Source organism: Lithobates pipiens, unplaced genomic scaffold, assembly GCF_037356315.1.
Source record: "Lithobates pipiens isolate NorthernLeopardFrog02 unplaced genomic scaffold, aLitPip1_a1.2 Scaffold_22, whole genome shotgun sequence".
In the NCBI taxonomy this organism is placed as follows: Eukaryota; Metazoa; Chordata; class Amphibia; order Anura; family Ranidae; genus Lithobates; species Lithobates pipiens.
Window position 1 is genome coordinate 91,179,443 of NW_027507784.1, and position 21,343 is coordinate 91,200,785.

The 21,343-nt window shown below is 43.5% G+C and overlaps 1 protein-coding gene across 3 annotated transcripts in view; it reads right to left on the minus strand.

Moving 5' to 3' along the window:
• The window catches only part of NHEJ1 (non-homologous end joining factor 1), a 282,429-nt gene that overhangs the window by 250,202 nt on the left and 10,884 nt on the right, over positions 1-21,343 (minus strand). For all 3 annotated transcript variants that reach the window (XR_013261792.1, XR_013261791.1, XM_077447878.1), the window contains exons 4-5: positions 19,616-19,754; positions 16,720-16,778 (exon numbers count right to left, since the gene is read on the minus strand). Coding sequence is in view for 1 of the 3 variants with exons in the window: in XM_077447878.1 (XP_077304004.1) it covers positions 16,720-16,778; positions 19,616-19,754 (198 nt within the window). In the remaining 2 variants the exon portion in view is untranslated. The remainder of the gene's footprint in view (positions 1-16,719; positions 16,779-19,615; positions 19,755-21,343) is intronic.

Genomic DNA, 21,343 nt, shown 5'->3' on the forward strand with positions numbered 1-21,343 from the left:
GATTTTGACAGTTACCCACTCCCACTTCCTGGTAAGATCCCCTCACTGCCTTTTGGGACCTGTGTGTCCCAGAAGATGACAGGACCATGCAAAAAGCACAGCTCTGCAGGCTTCACTGCTGGTTTCTATTACTTAAAATGTCGGCACACATGCACCCACACCCGATGGATAAATCAGCTTGGGGTGCCAACATCGCTGGGATCCCTGGACAGGTAAGTGTCCTTATATTAAAAGTCAGCAACTACAGTATTTGTAGCTGCTGACTTTTAAATTATTTTTTTTGTCAGGCTAGAACTCTGCTTTAAGTGGGTGGTCATAAAGTTGGTATGTAAAGTGGTCATAAAGCTGATCAGATTATGACCATCTCAGAAAATCATATCAGTTGATGAGAAATGGTAATACCAATACAAGGCATAAATGAGTTTTGCCTCACTTCTCATACTTGATGCCAAGTATGGTACCTCTTCCTAAGCCTTGCTGCAGTGTAATGGATCAAAGTCACAGTCTCCTCTATAAGCCTCTAAAGACTGGTAAGTTAATCTGATCCTGTCTAAATTGGCCCTAGTATGTATGAATTTGTGTTAGGGACCTTAGGTTGTAAGCTCCTTGAGGCAAGGGACTGATGTGAATGTACATTTATTATTATACAGGATTTATATAGCGCCAACAGTACAATTACAATACAATTCAATACAGAAGGAATCGGAGGGCCCTGCTCATTAGAGGTTACAATCTAGAAGGGAGGGTCAAGTGGAACAAAGGGTAATAGCTGTGGGGGATGGTCAGATGGAAAAAGTGAAAATACAGTGGTTAGGTTTGGGTGGGATAGGCTTCCCTGAAGAGGAGGTTTTTCAGGGATCGTCTAGAAGGTAATGGAGTAGGAGATAGATGGACAGATTGAGGTAAGGAGTTCCATAGGCTTGGAGAGGCTCTGTAAAAGTCCTGGAGACAAGCTTGGGAGGAGGTGATGAGTGAGCTAGAGAGCAGGAGGTCTTGAGAAATGAATATGTAAAGCGCTGCGTAAAACTGATGGCGCTATTTAAGTACCTGAAATAAAATAAATAAGCCAAGCTAAATTCCTGCCCAGAGAACCAGGTGTTTTTCCCTACTCGTTATTTTCTTGGGCACTGGTCCCCACACCATCCCTGTGTGTTCCCCTGTTTTTGGAGCCTATGACCTGGTCACTGGAAGTGTCACCTCCACCAATAGGAGGTGTCAACATCACCCAGACAGTAATGGGGACACCTGGAGAAGGATCCCAAGAAGTAAGCAGAAGAAGAGAGATGGATCATCACAGGCATTTGGCTTCAAGTAAGTGTTAAGGGCTTTTAAACTTTTTTATTTTATTTTTTCATACTAGCAGTTGCTATTATCCTGGAGCTGGACTTTAAGAGTCCAATTGAATTACAGCGTATATGAATTAAAAGCGTGCATGAATTCTTGGCCATATAGGTAAGCCAATATAATAACCGGTAATAAATAAGGAAAAATAAGGAACAAAGTAGGTGAATAGTAGGGGTAGTAAGGAGGAAGCAGGTTAGTGAAAAGAGGGAAAAGTAGGGTAAGGGTACTGGGGAGGGTATAGGGAATAACAGCTGGGGAGGGTATAGGAAATAATGACGGCTGGGGGAGGTATAGAGAATATAGACGGCTGGGGGAGGTATAGAGAATATAGACGGCTGGGGGAGGTATAGAGAATATAGACGGCTGGGGGAGGTATAGAGAATATAGACGGCTGGGGGAGGTATAGAGAATATAGACGGCTGGGGGAGGTATAGAGAATATAGACGGCTGGGGGAGGTATAGAGAATATAGACGGCTGGGGGAGGTATAGAGAATATAGACGGCTGGGGGAGGTATAGAGAATATAGACGGCTGGGGGAGGTATAGAGAATGATGGCTGGGGAGGGTATAGGGAATAATGATGGATGGGGAGGGTATATGGAATATAGACAGTTGAGGAGGGTATAGAGAATAACGACGACTGGGGAGGGTATAGGGAATAACGACGGATGGGGAGGGTATAGGGAATATAGACGGTTGAGGAGGGTATAGAGAATAACAACGACCGGGGAGGGTATAGGGATTAATGACAGATGGGGAGGGTATAGGGAATGATGGTTGTTGAGGGTATAGGGAATATAGACAGTTGAGGAGGGTATAGAGAAGAACGACGACTGGGGAGGGTATAGGGAATAACGACGGTTGAGGCGGGTATAGAGAATAACGACGACTGGGGAGGGTATAGGGAATAACGACGGTTGAGGCGGGTATAGAGAATAATGACGACTGGGGAGGGTATAGGGAATAATGATGGATTGGAAGGGTATAGGGAATGACAGCTGCGGAAGGTAAAGGGAATATAGACAAGTGGGGAGGGTATAGTGAATAATGACGGATGGGGAGGGTATAAGGAATATAGATGGATGGGGAGGGTATAAGGAATATAGATGGATGGGGAGGGTATAGGAAATAATGACGGATGGGGAGGGTATAGGGAATATAGATGGATGGGGAGGGTATAGGGAATAACGACGGATGGGGAGGTTATAGGGAATAACGACGGATGGGGAGGGTATAGGGAATAACGACGGATGGGGAGGGTATAGGGAATAACGACGGATGGGGAGGTTATAGGGAATAACGACGGATGGGGAGGTTATAGGGAATAACGACGGATGGGGAGGGTATAGGGAATAACGACGGATGGGGAGGGTCTACGGCATAACGATGGATGGTGACTGTGGCATAACTTGTTAAGTTGTAGTGAACAGCCATCAAAGACTGAGGAGATGGTGGTCAACATAAGAAGAAAATTGTCTACACAAGGGGACCAGAATCTTTCAAATGGTAACCACAGTATCTGTTAATTTAGTGGTTATATTTTCATTACAGAATTTTAATCATTTTTTTTATTTTAGTTATATTCAATAGAGCCCAGGATATTCTAACTTACAGTTTTCTTGAGGATTAAATCCAGCCATAAATGGATCAAAATCGGCAGGGTCAGTAGGGACCACCTGAGATTCAATCCATCTATGGGCAGGCTGATTGTACCCAAGTAGATCCATTGATCGATTTGGGTACAACCAGTCTTTCAAATTTTTTTACATGCGATTACTGTCAGCAACTACAGCCGCTAGCAGCAACCATTGTGTTATGCTGGCTCGGAAGGCTCCCTACTGGCAGAACACGATGATGGAGGGGGGGATCAAGCGATTTTCTATCCTTCCACCTGCATCTATATTCTGCTTAAGAGATGGGGATTGACATGCTATAGCAATTTGTTTCTGATCTTAAACTGGTCCCAGTGTAGTGTTTGTATGACCAGAGTAGAAGTGTTCACTTAGAAGATTCTCAGAGCAGGACAGATGTTAATGGCCTTATTAGAACATGAGCATGTCTGGGGACAGGGCACTTGTTAGTGGCCCTGCACACAATATAAAGGGTTGAATGATGCGCTGATGCCACCATTAAGCAATAAATAAATAAGTACGGTAATTAACAAATTAGTTCTCACAGGACCCTAAACAATCCCTTATAATTACAATGCTGACCAATGCATGCACCTGCCACAAGCTTGACTGTGGGAATGCACGGGCAGGAGACAGGTATAAGCAGCAATATGTGTTTATATACACGCCTAGTACAAGTACAGACTGACAACATACTATCACACGCCAAGCTCTTCTGTATCATCTCACTCATCAGCAGTAAAATATTCTATTGATGTCTTATTTACCTAATATACACTTACAGAGAAAATTAGATGTACACAGATGTTCAGCAATGTAAAGAGATAGTAGATGGTATTTAAGGAGAGCATATATTTTATTGCATATATAGTTATAATTGAAATGTTTATTTTAAAGTGTAACTCCACTTTTGTTGAGAAAAAAAAAAAAAAACATTCCCCTCTGGGTGATCTATGTACATTGCAAGGATTATAACAAACTTTTTTGCAGATTCCTACCTTTTGCTATTTTAAAGAAATAGCTGTTTGTCTGTCTGTGTGCATGTTCAAAGTGAATGTGTATGGGAGTGACTTTATAATTATCAATCAGCTGCTGCACTTGCAGGGTTCTAATGGGGAAAGTGGCAGGGTTTGCCTCCCTTTAGCTGTGATTTCCCTTTGGGAGTATCTCACCAAAAATGAAATTTTTCTTGCAGGGGATACCAAAAATCTGACAGAAGTGCGGACTTCTGGGAAAATCAGCGAGCCAATCACACAAGCACAAAATGACATTTCTGGGAGGCGTTCCACACATCATCAACAGTTTGCATTTCGGTTTGCACTGTTGCTTTGGAGTGGTTAAATGATTGTGTCACAGGAAACACGCCAATCCAAATCTGAGATGTAATATGGAGTAGGGAATCTAGTCTTTCTTGGAGCAGTATGTAAAAATTTAACTTCTAGAGCAAACTGATAAAAGCTGGTTACATAGTTACATAGTAGGCGAGTCCAACCTGTGTGTGTGCTTTATGTTTATATTACATTGTATATCCCTGTATGTTGTGGTCGTCAAGGTGCCTATCTAATCGATTTTTGAAACTATCGATGCTCCCCGCTGAAACTGCCGCTTGTGGAAGGGAATTCCACATCCTTACCGCTCTTACAGTAAAGAACCCTCTACGCAGTTTAAGGTTAAACCGCTTCTCTTCTCATTTTAGTGAATGGCCACTTGTCTTTATTTTTTTTTTTTTTATTTAAATTTTCCAATCAGTTTTAATACATTTTTAATACATAACAGATCGGAGGAAAAAATAAAAAATAAAAGATCCAAAGAGCATCTGTACCATTCATATTTCCCATTATCTATTATTTATTTAACCTCCCCCTTCTCCTCCACCTCGCTATAGTTCTTAGTTAATTTGAATTTTTTCCAGCACTCCCATTTCCTATGAGACCCTCTGTTTCCCCTCTCGTCCTCTACTCCAAGGGATCCTATTTTATATATTTCTTCTATTTTTTCTAACCACTCTCTTATTTTAGGCACTTCTATTTCCTTCCATTTTCTTGGGATCAAGCTCTTTGCCGTATTTATCAAAGGAACTTATGAGGGAATTTCTATACTCTCTGATTGGCGTATCTATTCCATGGAAGAGACATGTCCATGGGTTTTCTGCTATCTGGATTTTAGTTATTACTTCAATGTATCTTACCATTTCTTTCAAGAACTCTTTGACCCCAGGGCAATACCACCATATATGTGCCATATTTCCCGTTTGTCCACACCCCCTCCAGCATTTCCTAGATTGTCCCTCCTCATATTTTGCCATTATATCTGGTGTCCTATACCATCTGTCTAAGCCCTTGTACACACGGTCGGAGAATCCGTCGGAATGTGTCCTATCGGACCGTGTTGTCGGATAATCCGACTGTGTGTGGTATGCATCGGACTGATTCCGTCGGAATATCCGTCGGACCCAATTTTCCAACATGTTGGAAATATTTCCCGACCAACTGGTTCGATCGGACATACTCCGATCATGTGTAGAGAATTTTGATCGGACCAAGTGCCACGCATGCTCAGATCAAATTCCTACATCAAAGCTATTGGCTACTAGCCTGAATGTAGTCCCATCGTAACGAAATTACGTCATCACGTTCTGAATGATCGGATTTTTCGACAACTTAGTCCGACCGTGTGTATGCAACAGTTTCGGACAAGATCCGACGGATTTGGTTGTCGAAATCTCCGACCGTGTGTACAAGGGCTTAGAATTTGTAGTTTATTTCTAGAATCTTAATATTTTCCGTGGATCTATGTACCATCTTCAATATTTTTTATACATTCTGTTGTTCACCCCATGGTCCTATTTCTTCTTCCCATTTTTTATGAATGTTGGTACATCTACTCCACATTCCCGTCTCAGTACCCTATAGACCTGGGCGATGCCTGCCCGTGATCTTCTCCCCTCACATATCCGCTCGAGAGCTGTTCATTTTTCTCCATCTCTCAGCGGTTGTGGTAACCCTGAGGCAAAATGTCTGAGCTGTAGGTACCGCCACTCATTTAACTCCATCCAATCTTTTTCTTTCTGTAGTGTTTCTAGTGTTTTTATTTTCCCCTCTTTTATTATGTGTCGCAATTGTCTATTTTCTTTTTTTTAACCACTTCCCTCCTATAGTGCTTTTTCCTGGAGGAAAAAAATCATTATCTTTTAGATATATTAGTGGAGAATTATGTTTCCATTTATTGTGTTTGTGTACTCCATCCCACACTCTAAACACATTTTTTGTAAGTAAAGGTGTTGTCTCCCTTAGTGATCTATATTTTGAAGGTGTCCAAACTTCCTTTCCTAAATTTGTGCCCGATAAACTGTGTTCTGTCTTTCCCCATCTTTTTTTACTTTCTAATTTTGTCCATTCCACCACCCGTGTTAATACTGCTGCTTCATAATACATTTTAAAATCTGCTACATTTAATCCTCCCTGGTCTTTTTTCATTTGCAAAATCTTTAGTGGAATTCTAGGTTTATTATTCTTCCAAATTAACTTAGTAATTAGAGATTTAATAATTCTAAAATATACTGGAGGGATGTATATCGGGAGCATCTGGAATTTATACAATATTTTAGGCCAGGGGTGCCCAACCAGTGGCGCAGGGGCCACATGTGGCCCGCAGAGCCATCTGATGTGGCCCGTGACCTGCTCTGGGATGGAATAGAATACGGTTATTCAGGGTCAGTTTAGCACTAAAATCCCAGTGTATATATGGGTATATCTGTTCTGCAGTGGTTACTGGGCTGCTTTCAAATGAATCCACAGATGCAGAGCAGTGCACCCACGGGTTACCTGCACTGAGCCATACACTTTTATTACCTGCATGTTTGAGCTTTCTGAAAGTGCACCAAATCTGCAGAATATAATAGAAGTCTATTGCAAAGTTCAGAAAAGGCAAAGGTATACTGGGTTGCACCCATGGTGTGGGTAAACTGCAGCACATCAGTGTGAAAGCAGCCATGGGCCCCTTTCACATGGTCAGTCCGACCCAATTGGACCCTCCATTCACCTCTAAGGAGTGGCAGATGTAAACTGACTTTTGCCCTACCTCCAATCCGGCATATGCAAAGCTGACATGGACCTGCCATCCGCCCGCTTTGCTGATTGTGGCCCGTGACCAGTTACCAATTCGCTTAAGTGGCCCTCACGCTTCAAAAGGTTGGGCACCCCTGTTTTAGGCTGTATAACAATTTTTAGGGCATTAATTCTTCCCATCCAGGACAAGGGTTTTGTTCCAATTCTCATTATTTCTTCTCTTAACTCCTCCAAGAGGGGGATATCGTTTATTTGATCGATTTTCTCTATTGACAGGGTCAGTTTTATCCCTAAATATTTAATTTCCTTCTTCCTTAGGAATGGAAATTCCCTCTGTATACTCAGTTCTTCTTTTGAAATAATATTCACATTTAGGATTTCTGACTTCTTTGGATTCATTTTAAAGTTGGATAATTCCCCGTACTCCTGAATGGCCTTTATCAAGTTTGGCATGGATATTCGTGGATTAGACACATAGAATAGAACATCATCCGCAAATGCGGCCACCTTATGCGTTTCATCCTCTATCTCCACCCCAGTTAGATCAGGGTTTCTCCTTACTGTCTCCAAGAATGGTTCTAATGCCAACACGAACAGTAAGGGGGACAACGGGCACCCCTGTCTAATCCCATTGTTCATCCTAAAAGGGGTGGATAGTACTCCGTTAACTCTTACCGCTGCCATTGGACTACTATAGAGCACCTTTATCCAACTCAAAATTTTGGGACCAAACCCCCATTCCCTCCAGAGAGCCCATCATGAATCCCTAGTCTACTCGATCAAAAGCTTTTTCAGCATCGATTGATAAGAGCAGACTGGGGACCCCGCTCTCCCGCATCCTCTGAAGCAACAGTATTGACCTCACTCCGTTGTCTTTTCCTTCCCGCCCCATAACAAAACCCACGTGGTCTGCGTGGACCAAACTAGGCATCAGCTTTTTTATTCTAGCAGCTAATACTTTCGCAAACAGTTTGACATCTGTATTGAGCAATGAAATAGGTCTATAATTTCAGCATATTGTATTCCCTTTTCCCTCTTTCAATACCGTGGTAATTGTTGCAGTAGCAGCTTCTTTACTTACATATTTAGAGCCTAATCCATTATAGTACGCACATAGTTTTGGAGCTAATATATCCCGAACTTTTTTAGATATTCAATTATATAACCATCGGAGCGGGGCTCTTCCCTCCCATAGACTCTTTTATTGCCTGGTTTATTTCTTGGACTGAGATTGGATTCTCCAATTCCTGTGCTAATTCCTCCAGGTCTTTAGGGAAGTACTTGCTTGAAGTATATATTCTTTAATTTTTCCCTTTCTGGTCACCTCTTGTTGTTCTGTCTCTCTCTTTCTTACAGAGTATAGCTGCTCATAATATTCCCTAAAAACTTCTGCAATGTCCTTGGTTTTATATACCGACTCTCCGTTTTTATTTAATATTTTCTCGATATAATTTATAGATCTTACTATTTTTATTACCACCATAGTATCTCGCTTTAGCAATCCCATTATATATCTTCCTCATTTCTTGTTCCATTAATTCCCCTAGTTCCTCTCTTTTGATAACTAATTTGTGCAGTAAATCCGGGTCCTGACCCCTTTCCTTACCATTCTCTTTTTTATGGGTTTGCTCTAATCTGTAGATTTCCTCCCTTAACTCCCTACGTGTCTTTTTAAACTCCTTTGCGCTGAAAAGTTTTATCCCTATTGTGGGGTCACCAGTACGGTATTTGTACATTGAAACCATATCCCCTCTCAATCGTCTCTTCTCCGGAGAGAATAAGTTCAGTGCTTGCAGTGTTTCCCCATAGCTGAGATCCTCCAGACCTTTTATTAGCTTTGTTGCCCTTCTTTGTACTCTCTCCAGTTCCAGTACATCCTTCCTGAGGACTGGTGCCCAGAACTGGACAGAATACTCCAGGTGCGGCCGGACCAGAGTCTTGTAGAGCGGGAGAATTATTGTTTTATCTCTGGAGTTAGTCACCTTTTAATGCCAATATTCTGTTTGCTTTGGATTTGGCCATGCAATTGCTGAGCCTATCATCTACTAGGACCCCCAGGTCTTTTTCCATCCTAGATTCCCCCAGAGGTTCTCCCCCCAGTGTATAGATTGCATTCATATTTTTGCCACCCAAATGCATTATTTTACCATTTTTAATATTAAACCTTTGCCATGTAGTTGCCCACCCCATTAATTTATCAGATCTTCTTGCAAGGTTTCCACATCCTGCATAGAATGCAGCCTTAGGCCGCGTACACACGGGCGGATTGTCTGCCCAACTAAGTTCGTCAGACAATCCGACAGACAGTCCGTCCAAATTTTGAATGAACGGACTTGACCACACACGATGAACAGACAGTCCGCTGAAAACTTGCGCGATGACGTACGACGGGACTAGAAAAACGACGTCCAATACACTGCAATGCAACCTTCGGCCGTGTAAATCCTTTCTGAGCATGCGCCATACTTAGTCCGTCCAACTTGCCTACACACGAGCGGACTGTCCGCTGAAACCAAGTTTGGACGGACAAAACCAAGTTTGGACGGACAAAATTACGGAAATTCCGAAAGACTAAGTCCGTCAGATTGTCTGCTGAAAAAGTCCGCTGAAGCCCACACACGAGCGGATTGTCCGCTGAAACACGGTTCAGCGGACTAAGTTGGGCAGACAATCCGCCCGTGTGTACGTGGCCTTAGACACTTAGATTGCACACAGGTGGACATCATCTCACTAATTATGTGACTTCTGAAGGTAATTGGTTGCACCAGAGCTTTCTATGGGCTTCATAACAAAAGGGGGGTGAATACATACGCACATGCCAATTATCAGTTTTTTATTTCTGAAAAATAGTTTTATGTATATATTTTTCTAAATTTACTTCACCAACTTAGACTATTGTGTTCTGATCCATCACATATAATTCAGATTTAAAAAAAAAAACATTGAACTAAAGGCTGTAATGTAACAAAATAGGTAAAAAGCCAAGGGGGTGAATACTTTTGCAAGGCACTGTGTGTGTGTTTATATATAAACACACACACACACACACACACACACACACACACACACACAGGGCTCGACAAAACCCAGGTCGCCATGGCGACCAGAAATCGCAACCTGGCGCCTAAGCTGCCACCAGCCCACTCACTATTGATGCCCCAGACATGCAGAGCATTAACACCGACTGCTGTCCTCCTCCACACTCAGTGGCTCTGGCAAGCATCAAGCGCCGCGCTAAGTGTGTGTGAAACTGACAAGCAACAGAGAGGAGAGAGGAGGATCTGTCAGATTTCAGCTTGATGTCGGGGGTGGGCGGGACTCGGCCGGGGTGGGCAGGACCCAGCAGCTATCAAACACCAGCTAATGGGATCTGGGCGGGTCGCTACGTGTATATGGCCCCGCCACTTTTCTTAACAGCCCAATTATTGGCTGGGGTTTCATAGCTGCTGAGACCCGCCCACCCCGGCCGGGTCCCGCCCACTCCCGACATCAAGCTCAAATCTGACAGATCCGCCTCTTTGTTACTTGTCAGGTTTCACACCCCGGCTGGGTCCCGCCCACCCCTGACATTAAACTCAATTCTGACAGCTCCTCTGTTACTTTTCAGTAACAGAGGGCTCAGTGTGAAACCTACCAGTGCCACCTGCCAGTGCCGCCAATCAGTGCCACCTGCCACCAACCAGTGCCACCTGCCACCGCCAACCAGTGCCACCTGCCACCGCCAATCAGTGCCACCGCCAATCAATGCCACCTGCAACCACCAACCAGTGCCACCGCCAATCAATGTCACCTGCAACCACCAACCAGTGCCACCTGCCACCACCAACCAGTGCCACCTGCCAATCTCCTGCCAGTGCCAATCAGTGCCACGTGCCAGTGCCAACCAGTGCTACCGCCAATCAGTGCCACATGCCAGTGCCAATAGTGCCACCTGCCAGTTCCAAACCAGTGCCACCTGCAAATGCCAACCAGTGTCACCTGCCAGTGCCAATTAATGTCACCTGCCAGTGCCATCTGGCAGTTCCACGTGCCTGCCAGTGGCAATCAGTACCATCTGTCAGTCCCAAACCAGTGCCACCTGCCAGTGCCAGCCAGTGTCACCTGCCTAAGCCAACCAGTTCCATCTGTTGCCAGCCTTACTCTTTCTGGTCAGCCCATAACCCTGATGTAACAGCGTTACATTGGAGTTATTCACTGGGTGCTCTGTTGTGAGTTAGGGATAGGGGGTGAAAATGACTGGCCTTATGGGGGCTGACAATCCATACCACTCTAAAAACAAAACAAAAAAACTGGCTCCTAACTTTTTTAACTGGCTCCTAAATTCAAAGCAAATTTGTCAACCCATATTATATACACACACACACACCACACCATCAATGTTTTGTGTTGGAAGCATGCTCACTAAGCGCCACCTGTACTGTGACCGAGCTATCAATAACAACACCAAGTCATCATTTTACAAACAAGAAGCTTTCCATTCAGGTGACCAATGGCAGCCATTCACTGTGAACCAGAGCCCATCTACTGCCCTCTGGCATTAGGAAACCCATGAAGCAGTATTGAACTCTTAAAAAAACTACTAGCTCCCCTGCAAGTTAATGGCAAAATGTACTCGTGTGTGCTGCATACTAGTACATTATGACAGATGTACAGTACCTGTAAAACGGTTCCCTCCAGCGGTGCACAGCCACTGCCAGTGCCTCCATCTTCACTCAGTCTTCCTTCCGGATTCACAGGCTCTGGTCATTTGAATGGCCGAGCTGCGATGATGTGACTCCTGCACATGCGCACAATTGGGGCACAGGGCTCTTGATCGACAGCATATGCAGTGTGCCCTCAAACCAGAACACAGTGCATGTGCACCAGTGGCGTCACAGGCTGCAGAACTTGTGAATACCTCCTAAACTGTACCTACAGGTAAGCTGTATTACAAGTACAAGTGACCAAACAGAGTTTAAAAGGTCTGGTGAAAGCCAGAGGCAAGAGGTAGAAACATTTATCTTTTGTTTCAGATACAAAAGGTGGATGAAGGCTTGTTTTAAAGTCCTTTAACTGCTTATTCAGAATAGGTAAATGATTGATCAGGACACAGGTTCACTTCTGTTTGTGACCCTTGATGACCTCAGACGTACTGACGAAACACGTTCAGTGTGGTCGAGTGTAATGTCACTTCCTCTCATAGTGGAACGCAGGTGGTGTGCAAAATGGGCATCCCCGCGTCCATCTGTATGCTTTTACCTTTTTTTTGTTTGCTGGATGGCCATTAGATAAATAAACCCCCCTTTTTTTATGATATACTTCACCATGGGAGATTTTTCCTTATTTCATGTCTGACCTGGATGCGTGTGGCTATTCCTTTGAAAAAACTACCGGAGGTAACGCTGGGCATTCCGACACGGATCTTCAGATATATCCCAATCTTCCAAAACATTTATGATCTCCGTAACAGGGATCATCTCAATCTGGTGAGTAGGCTGAGTGCTTGGTGTTCGTGGAGGATTCCTATAGTCACCTAATCTTTGGAAAAATCACCTTCTTACTGGAGAATATTTGATGAGCTTCTTTGGACTTGTATTAGTTATTTGGACACTTTTGAGTTGTGTTTTTCACCAAGTTGATGACACTGATTTTGACCACAGTTTTATGTACACTTATGATTGATTGATTTTCCACTGGAATCCGGTGGTCATACAGTTTTATTTGCACTGTTTGCACTTTATAACAAGGTATTAACCCATAGGGAGCGCGGTTCACCACATACACATTTTCACAATACAGGTTCACTTCTGGCCATCATTTATTTATGCCGGCCATACACGGTTCGAATTTCGAAAGAATTTTCTTTCGAAAATCGTATCTAAGATTTTTCGTATGAATTTCGCACCATTAGTGGGCTGCAGCAACAGCCGATTTTCGTGCAGAAATAAAATTTGAGGAATCGGACATGTTGGAAATTTTTAGAAAAACGAACGATTTTCTAATCAATGATGGGAGAATCGTGCGAGAAACGTAAGAAAATGTACGGAGATAAAAGAAAATGTACGGAGAGAAAAGAAGATTCCCAGCCAAGAAAATTCTTTTCTGTAGCAACATGAGGTGAAATTGAAGGCTTGGTCGGCCGAATTTCGAAAATCAATGGTGGCATCATCGGATCACAAAAAAAACGAATTTTCTGATTTTGAAAAGAAAATTCGTTCGAAATTCGACCGTGTATGGCCTGCATTACACTGCTCTAGAGATAACCTTGTACCAGCTTCAGTTTGTTTTAGTAAGACTGTAGTGATTGCAGTCTGCCACATGGTGGCGAAAGAGCACCTTCAGTTACACTTCTAGATCACTTTCTCTAATTCTCTACAAGACGTCCAATCAACTGCAAAAATCTGAATATTTTATTAAACAGCAACTAAAATAATTAAATATGATCTAAATAATATTTTTACCTCATTTCTTTGCAGCGGGAAAGCAGCTAATATTCAATGCAGCGTATGACACCCTGAACAAGTCTGTGCCCAACCATTCCACGCACTGCATCACACCAACTGATAACAGAGCTTATAATAGGTTGAGAAAAGGAACCTATTGCATTGTGGTAGCCGACTTTTTTTCCAGGCTCAGACATTGTCAGCTATGACGAACAGAAGAGGAGGTGTGGCTACACACAGGACCGAAATGTCTTTAACCACTTCAATACCGGGCACTTATACATTTCCTGCCCAGACCAATTTTCAGCTTTAAGGGCTATCACAACCTGAATGAGAATTGCGCGGTCATGCAACACTGTACCCAAACAAAATGTTCATCATCTTTTCCCCACAAATAGAGCTTTCTTTTGGTGGTATTTGATCACCTCTGGGGTTTTTATTTTTTGTGCCACAAATAAAAAAGACTGAAAATTTAGAAAAAAAATAAAAAAGTCTCTTTGTTTCTGTTACAAAACTTTGTAAATAATTACCTTTTCTCCTTCACTGACGGGCACTGATTGGCTGTGATGAGGTGGCACTTATATGCAGTACTGATAGATGGCCACCCATAGGCAGCACTAATGGGAACTCATGAGTGGCATTGAATGGCACGTATAAGCAGCACTGATGGGCACTAGTGGGCGGCACTGATAAATGGCACTGATAGGCAGCACTGATAAGAGGCACTGGCAGGCATCACTGATGGGCACAGAGAGCCATCCCTAATGGGTAATGATTGCCATCCCTGGAGGGCTCTAGTGGTCTTTCCTGCTGGCCATGGGTGGACATCCTCGGGGGGGCTGCACTGATAATCAGTGTAGATCCCCTACATCAGGAGAGCAGCTCTCCTCTACTTGAGTCTGTCCTGTTTATTACTTGATCAGCTGTGTCCAATCACAGCTGATCAGTGTAAAGAGCCTCCGTCAGAGGCTCTTTACCTCGATTGGAGATGCGGTGTGTTAGCCCTTGTACACACGATCGGAGATTCCGACGGAATGTGTCCGATCGGAGCGTTTTGTCGGATATTCCGACTGTGTGTGGTCTGCATCGGACTGTTTCCATCGGAATATCCGTCGGACCAAATTTTCCAACTTGCCGGAAATATTTTTTTAGACAAACTGGTCCGATCGGACATACTCCGATCATGTGTAGAGAATTCCGATCGGACAAAGTGCCACGCATGCTCAGATCAAATTCCTACACCAAAGCTATTGGCTACTAGCCTGAATGTAGTCCCATCGTAACGAAATAACGTCATCAAGTTCTGACCAATCGGATTTTCCGACAACTTCGTCCGACCGTGTGTATACAACAGTTTCGGACAAAATCCGTCGGACAAAATCCGACGAATTTGGTTGTCGGAATCTCCGACCATGTGTACAAGGGCTTAGACTAATGCAGGTCATACCTGGTCAAATTTCGAACTAAATCTCTTTTCAAAATCAGAAAGTTTTTTGGTTTTTTTAGCGATCCGATGATGCCACCATTGATTTTTCGAAATTCGGCCGACCAAGCCTTCAATTTCACCTCATGCTGCTACAGAAAAGAATTTTCGCGGCTGGGAATCTTCTTTTCTTTCTGTACATTTTCTTTTCTTATTACATTTCTCGCACGATTCTCCCATCATCGAAAAACGTTTGTTTTTCAAAACATGTCCAACATGTCCGATTCCTCAAATTTGATTTCCGCATGAAAATCGGCTGTTGCTGCAGCTCACTAATGCTGCGAAATTCGTATGAAAATTCTTAGATTTTTTAAAGAAAATTATTTCGAAATTCGAACCATGTATGGCCGGCATTACACACCACCGATGCGGGCGGGAAATTGCGGCTTATCTCGCAGGACGTCATATGAAGCCCAGTCAGGATAATGAAACCACTTCCCGGCCTTCATTTTGCAATATGGCAGGCGGGAAGTGGTTAAACTCCTATACAGTAAGGTAAAAGTACACACAGTAAACGATGGGGTTGATTTCCTAAAACTGGAGTGTGTAAAATCTGGCGCAGCTGTTCATGGCAGCCAATCAGCTTCTAACTTCAGCTTGTTCAGTCAAGCTTTAACAAAAAAGACTGGAAGCTGATTGGTTTCTATGCAGAGCTACACCAGATGTTGCACTCCCCAGTTTTAGTAAATCTACCCCATTGTGTGCTTTAAAAAAAAAAAAAAAAAAAAAATGTTTTCCAGGCCTGCAGTATACTTCCTAATGCAAAACCTGAATAAAATCCAGTGTAAGAAACTCAAAGATTCATCACAGCAGTGATTCTTCACCTTATTATACAGTTCAGTAATTTTCCATCATACAAAGAGAGCTGCAAAGCAGACAGTTTGTACTGTGCTGTCTCTTTAGCTAACCCATAGCGCTCTGGGAATCCTTTGACATATAATAAATGATTTTATGTAAATGAAAGTATATAGTTAACACAGATAACAGAAGATTGTTTAAAAACATGTCAATAAAAGAAAAAAAAAAAAAACACAACAAAATAAAGTTGACCCAAAACCATTATAATTGCTCCTTAAAGTAAACCTGTCAAATTAACAATATGGGATGGGATCTGCCCCTAGTGACTCAAGTTTAAAGATGTAGGTTCCAGAAATGATCACCTCATAGTTAGAGTTCCTAGTGGCCCGCAACTAGCCCATCTTACATATGTGTTCCAGGTCAGTGGCTCACTAGGTGGTGTAGCCAGGATCAGGATGATGGTCCAGAGCTTGCACTTTTTAAAGACCCAGTCGACAACGGCAGCGTCAGTATTTTGACATACTCCCTTTTAGGGATCATTTACACCAGCCACTGATTTATAATGCAGCGGCTGGTGTGCGGTGTGGTCTGGCGGGAATCACTGCTTTGTACCACACCATTTTTTTTTTTTTATTATAAACAAACTTTATTGAAATGTCAAAACAGACTTTTTTTTTTTTATAACGTTCAATTGGCCCCCCGCAGGCTGCAAGACGGTGCCTTGCACTGCGCTGTGCTGAGCTGCAAAATAAGTAGTGCATGCAGTACTCTTTTTTTAGCGCACTGTGCCTGCACACCACCACAAGGAAGTGATGTGAATTAGGCACACAGGAGACAAGGAATTTTGCAGTGAGACTGCGCTGGAATAACGGGCCAGTACAGTACCATTGCATCTAGTTTGAATGGACCCTAAAACGGAGTGGGCACTGATTGGGAGTAACCAATCTGCTTGTATATATGCTGCAGTCTCTTACCTCTGCCAGAAAAGACTCTTGGAACGATCCCTCGTCAAAAGACTCTGTTTTCAAGCGGCCTGTAAGACAACCATTATTCCTTTATTGATAAAAACAATACCGGACCCAATAATAGGTGAACAACAGCTCAATATCCAGTTTTTAAAAAGCAGCTCTCTGTCAATCAGGGTGCCCTTGAAGTGATACAAACAATATATAAAGGATGGGAGCATCACAAATTTATATTAAGAAGTTTATTTATCTTGAAAATATGTCAGAGGATATATGCAACGGATTTCACTGACTTACAACTCGCTTTCATTGGGCCAGCAGGCTGTCAGGCTGGTGACCAGCAACTATTCTAATCGTTTTATACAACTGCTGGACCCCATTATACAGTGGGGAAAATAATGATGTGATCCCCCACAGATTTCCTAAGTTTGACCACTTACAAAGAAATGAAGGGTCTATCATTTTTATCATAGGTGTATTTTAAATGATAGAGACAGAATATCAACCAAAAATCCAGAAAAAACACATGATACAAATGTTATAAATGGAGATCAGTTCAGTGAGTAAAATAAGTATTTGATCACCTACCAACCAACAACAATTCTGGATCCCACAGACTAGCTACAGTAGGCTCTCATGTGGTACACAGATTAGTCCTGTCAATGTAAGAAGATGCTCCTAATGACAACTCGTTATGTATATAAAAGACACCTGTCCACAGAATCTTTCTTCCATTCAAACCTCACCATCACGGGTAAGACCAAAGAGCTGTCAAAGGACTTCAGGGACAAGATTGTAGACCTGCACAAGGCTGTAATTGGGTACAAAACCATCAGCACGAAGCTTGGTGAGAAGGAGACAAGTGTTGTAGCGATTACTTGCAAATGGAAGAAATACAAAATAACCATCAATCGCCTTCGGTCTGGAGCTCCATGCATGATTTCACCTCATGGGGAAAGGAGGACCATGAGAAAAGTGAGGGATCAGCCCAGAACTACACGGGAGGAGCTTGTGAATTATCTCAAGACAGTTGGGACCACAGTCACCAAACAACCCATTGGTAACAATACACCGCCATGGATTGAAATCCTACAGCACCCACAAGGTCCCCCTCCTCAAGAAGGCACATGTACAGGCCTGGCTGAAGTTTGCCAATGAACATCAAAATGATTCAGAATAGAAGGATTGGCAGAAAGTGCTGTGGTCAGATGCAACCAAAATCGAGCCGTTTGGCATTAACTCGACTCGCCGTACTTGTAGTGAAAAAAAATGCTGACTATGACCCCAAGAACATCATCCCTACATTCAAGTACGGAGGTGGAAACATGATGCTTTGGGGCAGTTTCTCTGCTAAAAGGTAACGGCCGACTTTGACGCTTTGAGGGGCCAATGGACGGGGCCATGTATTGTAAAATCTTGGATGAGAACCTTCTTCCCTCAGCCAGAACACTGAAGATGGGTTATGGATGGGTCTTCCAGCATGACCATGACCCAAAACATACCATAAAGGACACAAAGGAGTGACTCAAGAAGAAGCCCATTAAGGTCATGGAGTGGCCTAACCAGTCTCCAGACCTTAATCCTTTAAAAAAATGTATGGAGGGAGCTGAAACTTCGAGTTGCCAAACAACAGCCAAGAATCCTTAAATATTTAGAGAAGATCTGTAAAGAAGAGTGGACCAAAATCCCTCCTGAGATGTGTGCAAACCTGGTCACCAACTACAAGAAAGCACTGTGCTTGCCAGCAAGGGTTTCTCCACCAAGTACGGTCATGTTTTGCTTGGGGATCAAATACTTATTTTAAATCACTGAACTACAACTCAATTTATAACATTTGTATCATGAGTTTTTTCTGGATTTTTGGTTGATTTTATGTCTCTATCACTTAAAATACACCTATGATAAAAATTATAGACCCTTAATTTCTTTGTAATTGGGCAAACTTACAAAATCTGCAGGGGATCAAATAATTATTTTCCCCACTGTATGCCAACAGTTACCAGCACTTAAAGCGGGAGTTCCACCCAAAAATGGAACTTCCGCTTTAAGCACTCCTCTCCCCCTTACATGCCACATTTGGCATGACATTTTTTTTTTTTTTTTTTGGGGGGGGGGGGGGTAGGGGCTTCGTTAGGAGGGGGACTTCCTATCCCACTTCCTCCTTCCGACCAGGGACTGCCAAGGCGACTCCTCCTTTTCGCCCCTCCCTCTAGGCGATCTCCTGGGACACGCGACAGGCCCCAGGGGATCACCTGTCCACTCAGGGAGCTCAGCGCGACTCGCGCATGCGCCGTGTGTGCCTGGCCGTGAAGCCAAAAGCTGTCACAGCCGGGTGCCCAGAGTGGCAATGGAGGCGCCAGTGGAGAGGAGAGGGAGAGGAGCAACACCCCATTCGGCCGCATCGTTGGACTATGGAACAGGCAAGTGCCTGTTTATTAAAAGTCAGCAACTACACTTTTCGAAGCTGCTGACTTTTAATAAGCCTGGAACTCCACTTTAAGCCGTGATAAAAGTGTAAGTCCCAGAAAAATATTGACTAAATCCTCTGATTTGTTGTCAAGATAAATAAACTTTTACTGGACTTAGTATGGATTTGTGGCACTCTCATTCTTTATATACTGTTTTTGGACAACTGCGGTACAGAAGAACTTAGCTTTATTTCTAGAAGTTGTACTGTTTTTACTAATAAAATAACACTCTGGAGTTTATTTACTAAAGCTAGAGAGGGAAAAATTTGGCACAATTCTGCAGAGAAACCAATCAGCTTCTAACCTTGGCTTGTTTAAATTAAGCTTTAGCAATAAAAACTGGAAGCCGATTGGTTGTGACAAATTTTGCCCTCTCTAGCTTTAGTAAATAAACCCCTCTGTGCTAAGCATAATGCATACAAGACTGACCCTCTTACCTCGAGTCAGCGCAGCCCCGCTCTCCTGGTAATCCTGAATTTCGGCATCTTTTTGGAGCAGTAAAGTGCACAGCTCCTGGCTCTGACAGTCCAGAGCCTTCGTCATACACACCAGAGGTTGGACTAAATGCCGACACACCTGCCAATCAAAACACAGGAGAGGGTGAGAATGGGCCACATGCAACAAGGTTGAGTCTACAAATGCAATACACACATTAAGACAAGTACTGTCAGGTCACCTGAAACCAGGTGACAGATGCACTCCGTAGGAGTCGGAAGTGCACCGCTAGGTAGTGGACCTTAGGACTGACTGCTGCGGATTGTACCCAGGGAGATTCAGGACACCAATCTACAGGATCACTAACACAGAGCTGGAGCATAGATTCCCCAGGGCGCGGAGTCTAAGAGCCAGCGGGTGTTCGCCAGAGCCTCCAGTGGTGAGGATGGACTTCGCTGCAGTCTGGCTCCAGGTCGCGGCCCCTAGGGTTTCACTGCTCACGCTCACAGTAGAAGGAAGCAGCAGGCTGGAACGACAAGGATAGTAAGGGGATACGGTAGAGGTCAGGACAACCAGCAGACAGGAACAACAGAGTACACGCCAAAGGTTCAGGGTTACAGGCAGACAGGGATGGTCAGGGACATGCAAAAGGTCAAGGTCACAAGCAGACAGGAATCGTTGAGAACACGCCAAGGTCGGTAACAGAGTCAAACATAGAGCACACGGCAAGCAGGAACCAGGAAGCCGAATACACAATGGTTGATCAGCACTGTTGGCTTGCAGTGCACAGGTTAATATAGGGTTCCCTGATAGGACCTGGGGTGGAGCCATGCTTAGAGGAGGGGTTATAAAAACCACCAGGTGGAAGTGGCTGGCCTCTTAGTCAGAAGACATGAGGGGAGGTAAGCAACCAGAGGAAGATCACTGCATAACCATGACAAGTACCCAATGAAAAAAAATGGTTTTGCAGCGTGTCCTGAGAACTTACAATATATGCAAATCACAACGAAGGTCTCTTATTTGCTCCCTTTTGGTCTTTTAATGATATATTCAAAAGTGTTTGGCGAGTCAGAGGCTGCCTGAACCAGCAGGTGACAGACTTTGTGCTTCAATGCTTGCTTGGTTTAAAAACCACATACTTTGCATTCAGTCCATTATAAACACACTATCTCTAAAGCCCCATACACACTATCAGTTTTTCTGCTGAGTTTTTCCTTCAGATTTACCAAAACCATATAATATGAGGTCAAACCTTTAGGAGTTTCAATTTGTATGCAATCAGGCAGGCCCTTGTACTACATGGTTTTGGTAAACCTGAAGGAAAAAAATAAGCAGAAAATCTGATAGTGTGTATGGGGCATTACGCCAAGTCCTGATGAATGGGGTGCTCTCTGACCCCCAGAACATGTTGGCTTCATGATAAAGTCTTATTATGGAAGAAATCGATATCTGGGTGAATAACTTTCCACGTGGTTCTTTACTCTCAGACTCTCAGTGTGCCGGAAAGCCCACCGTTTACGTTAAAGTGGTTGTATAGGCCCAAGGTTTTTTTTAATCTTCATGCATTCTATGCATGAAGGTAAAAAAACCTTCTGTGTGCAGCAGCCCATCCCCTAATACTTACCTGAGCCCCCTCTTAATCCAGCGATGTCCACCAGATCCTTGCCTCTCCAGGGACTTGTACTCCTGATTAGCTTTTGGCAGCAGCGGGAGGCATTGGCTTCAGCTAC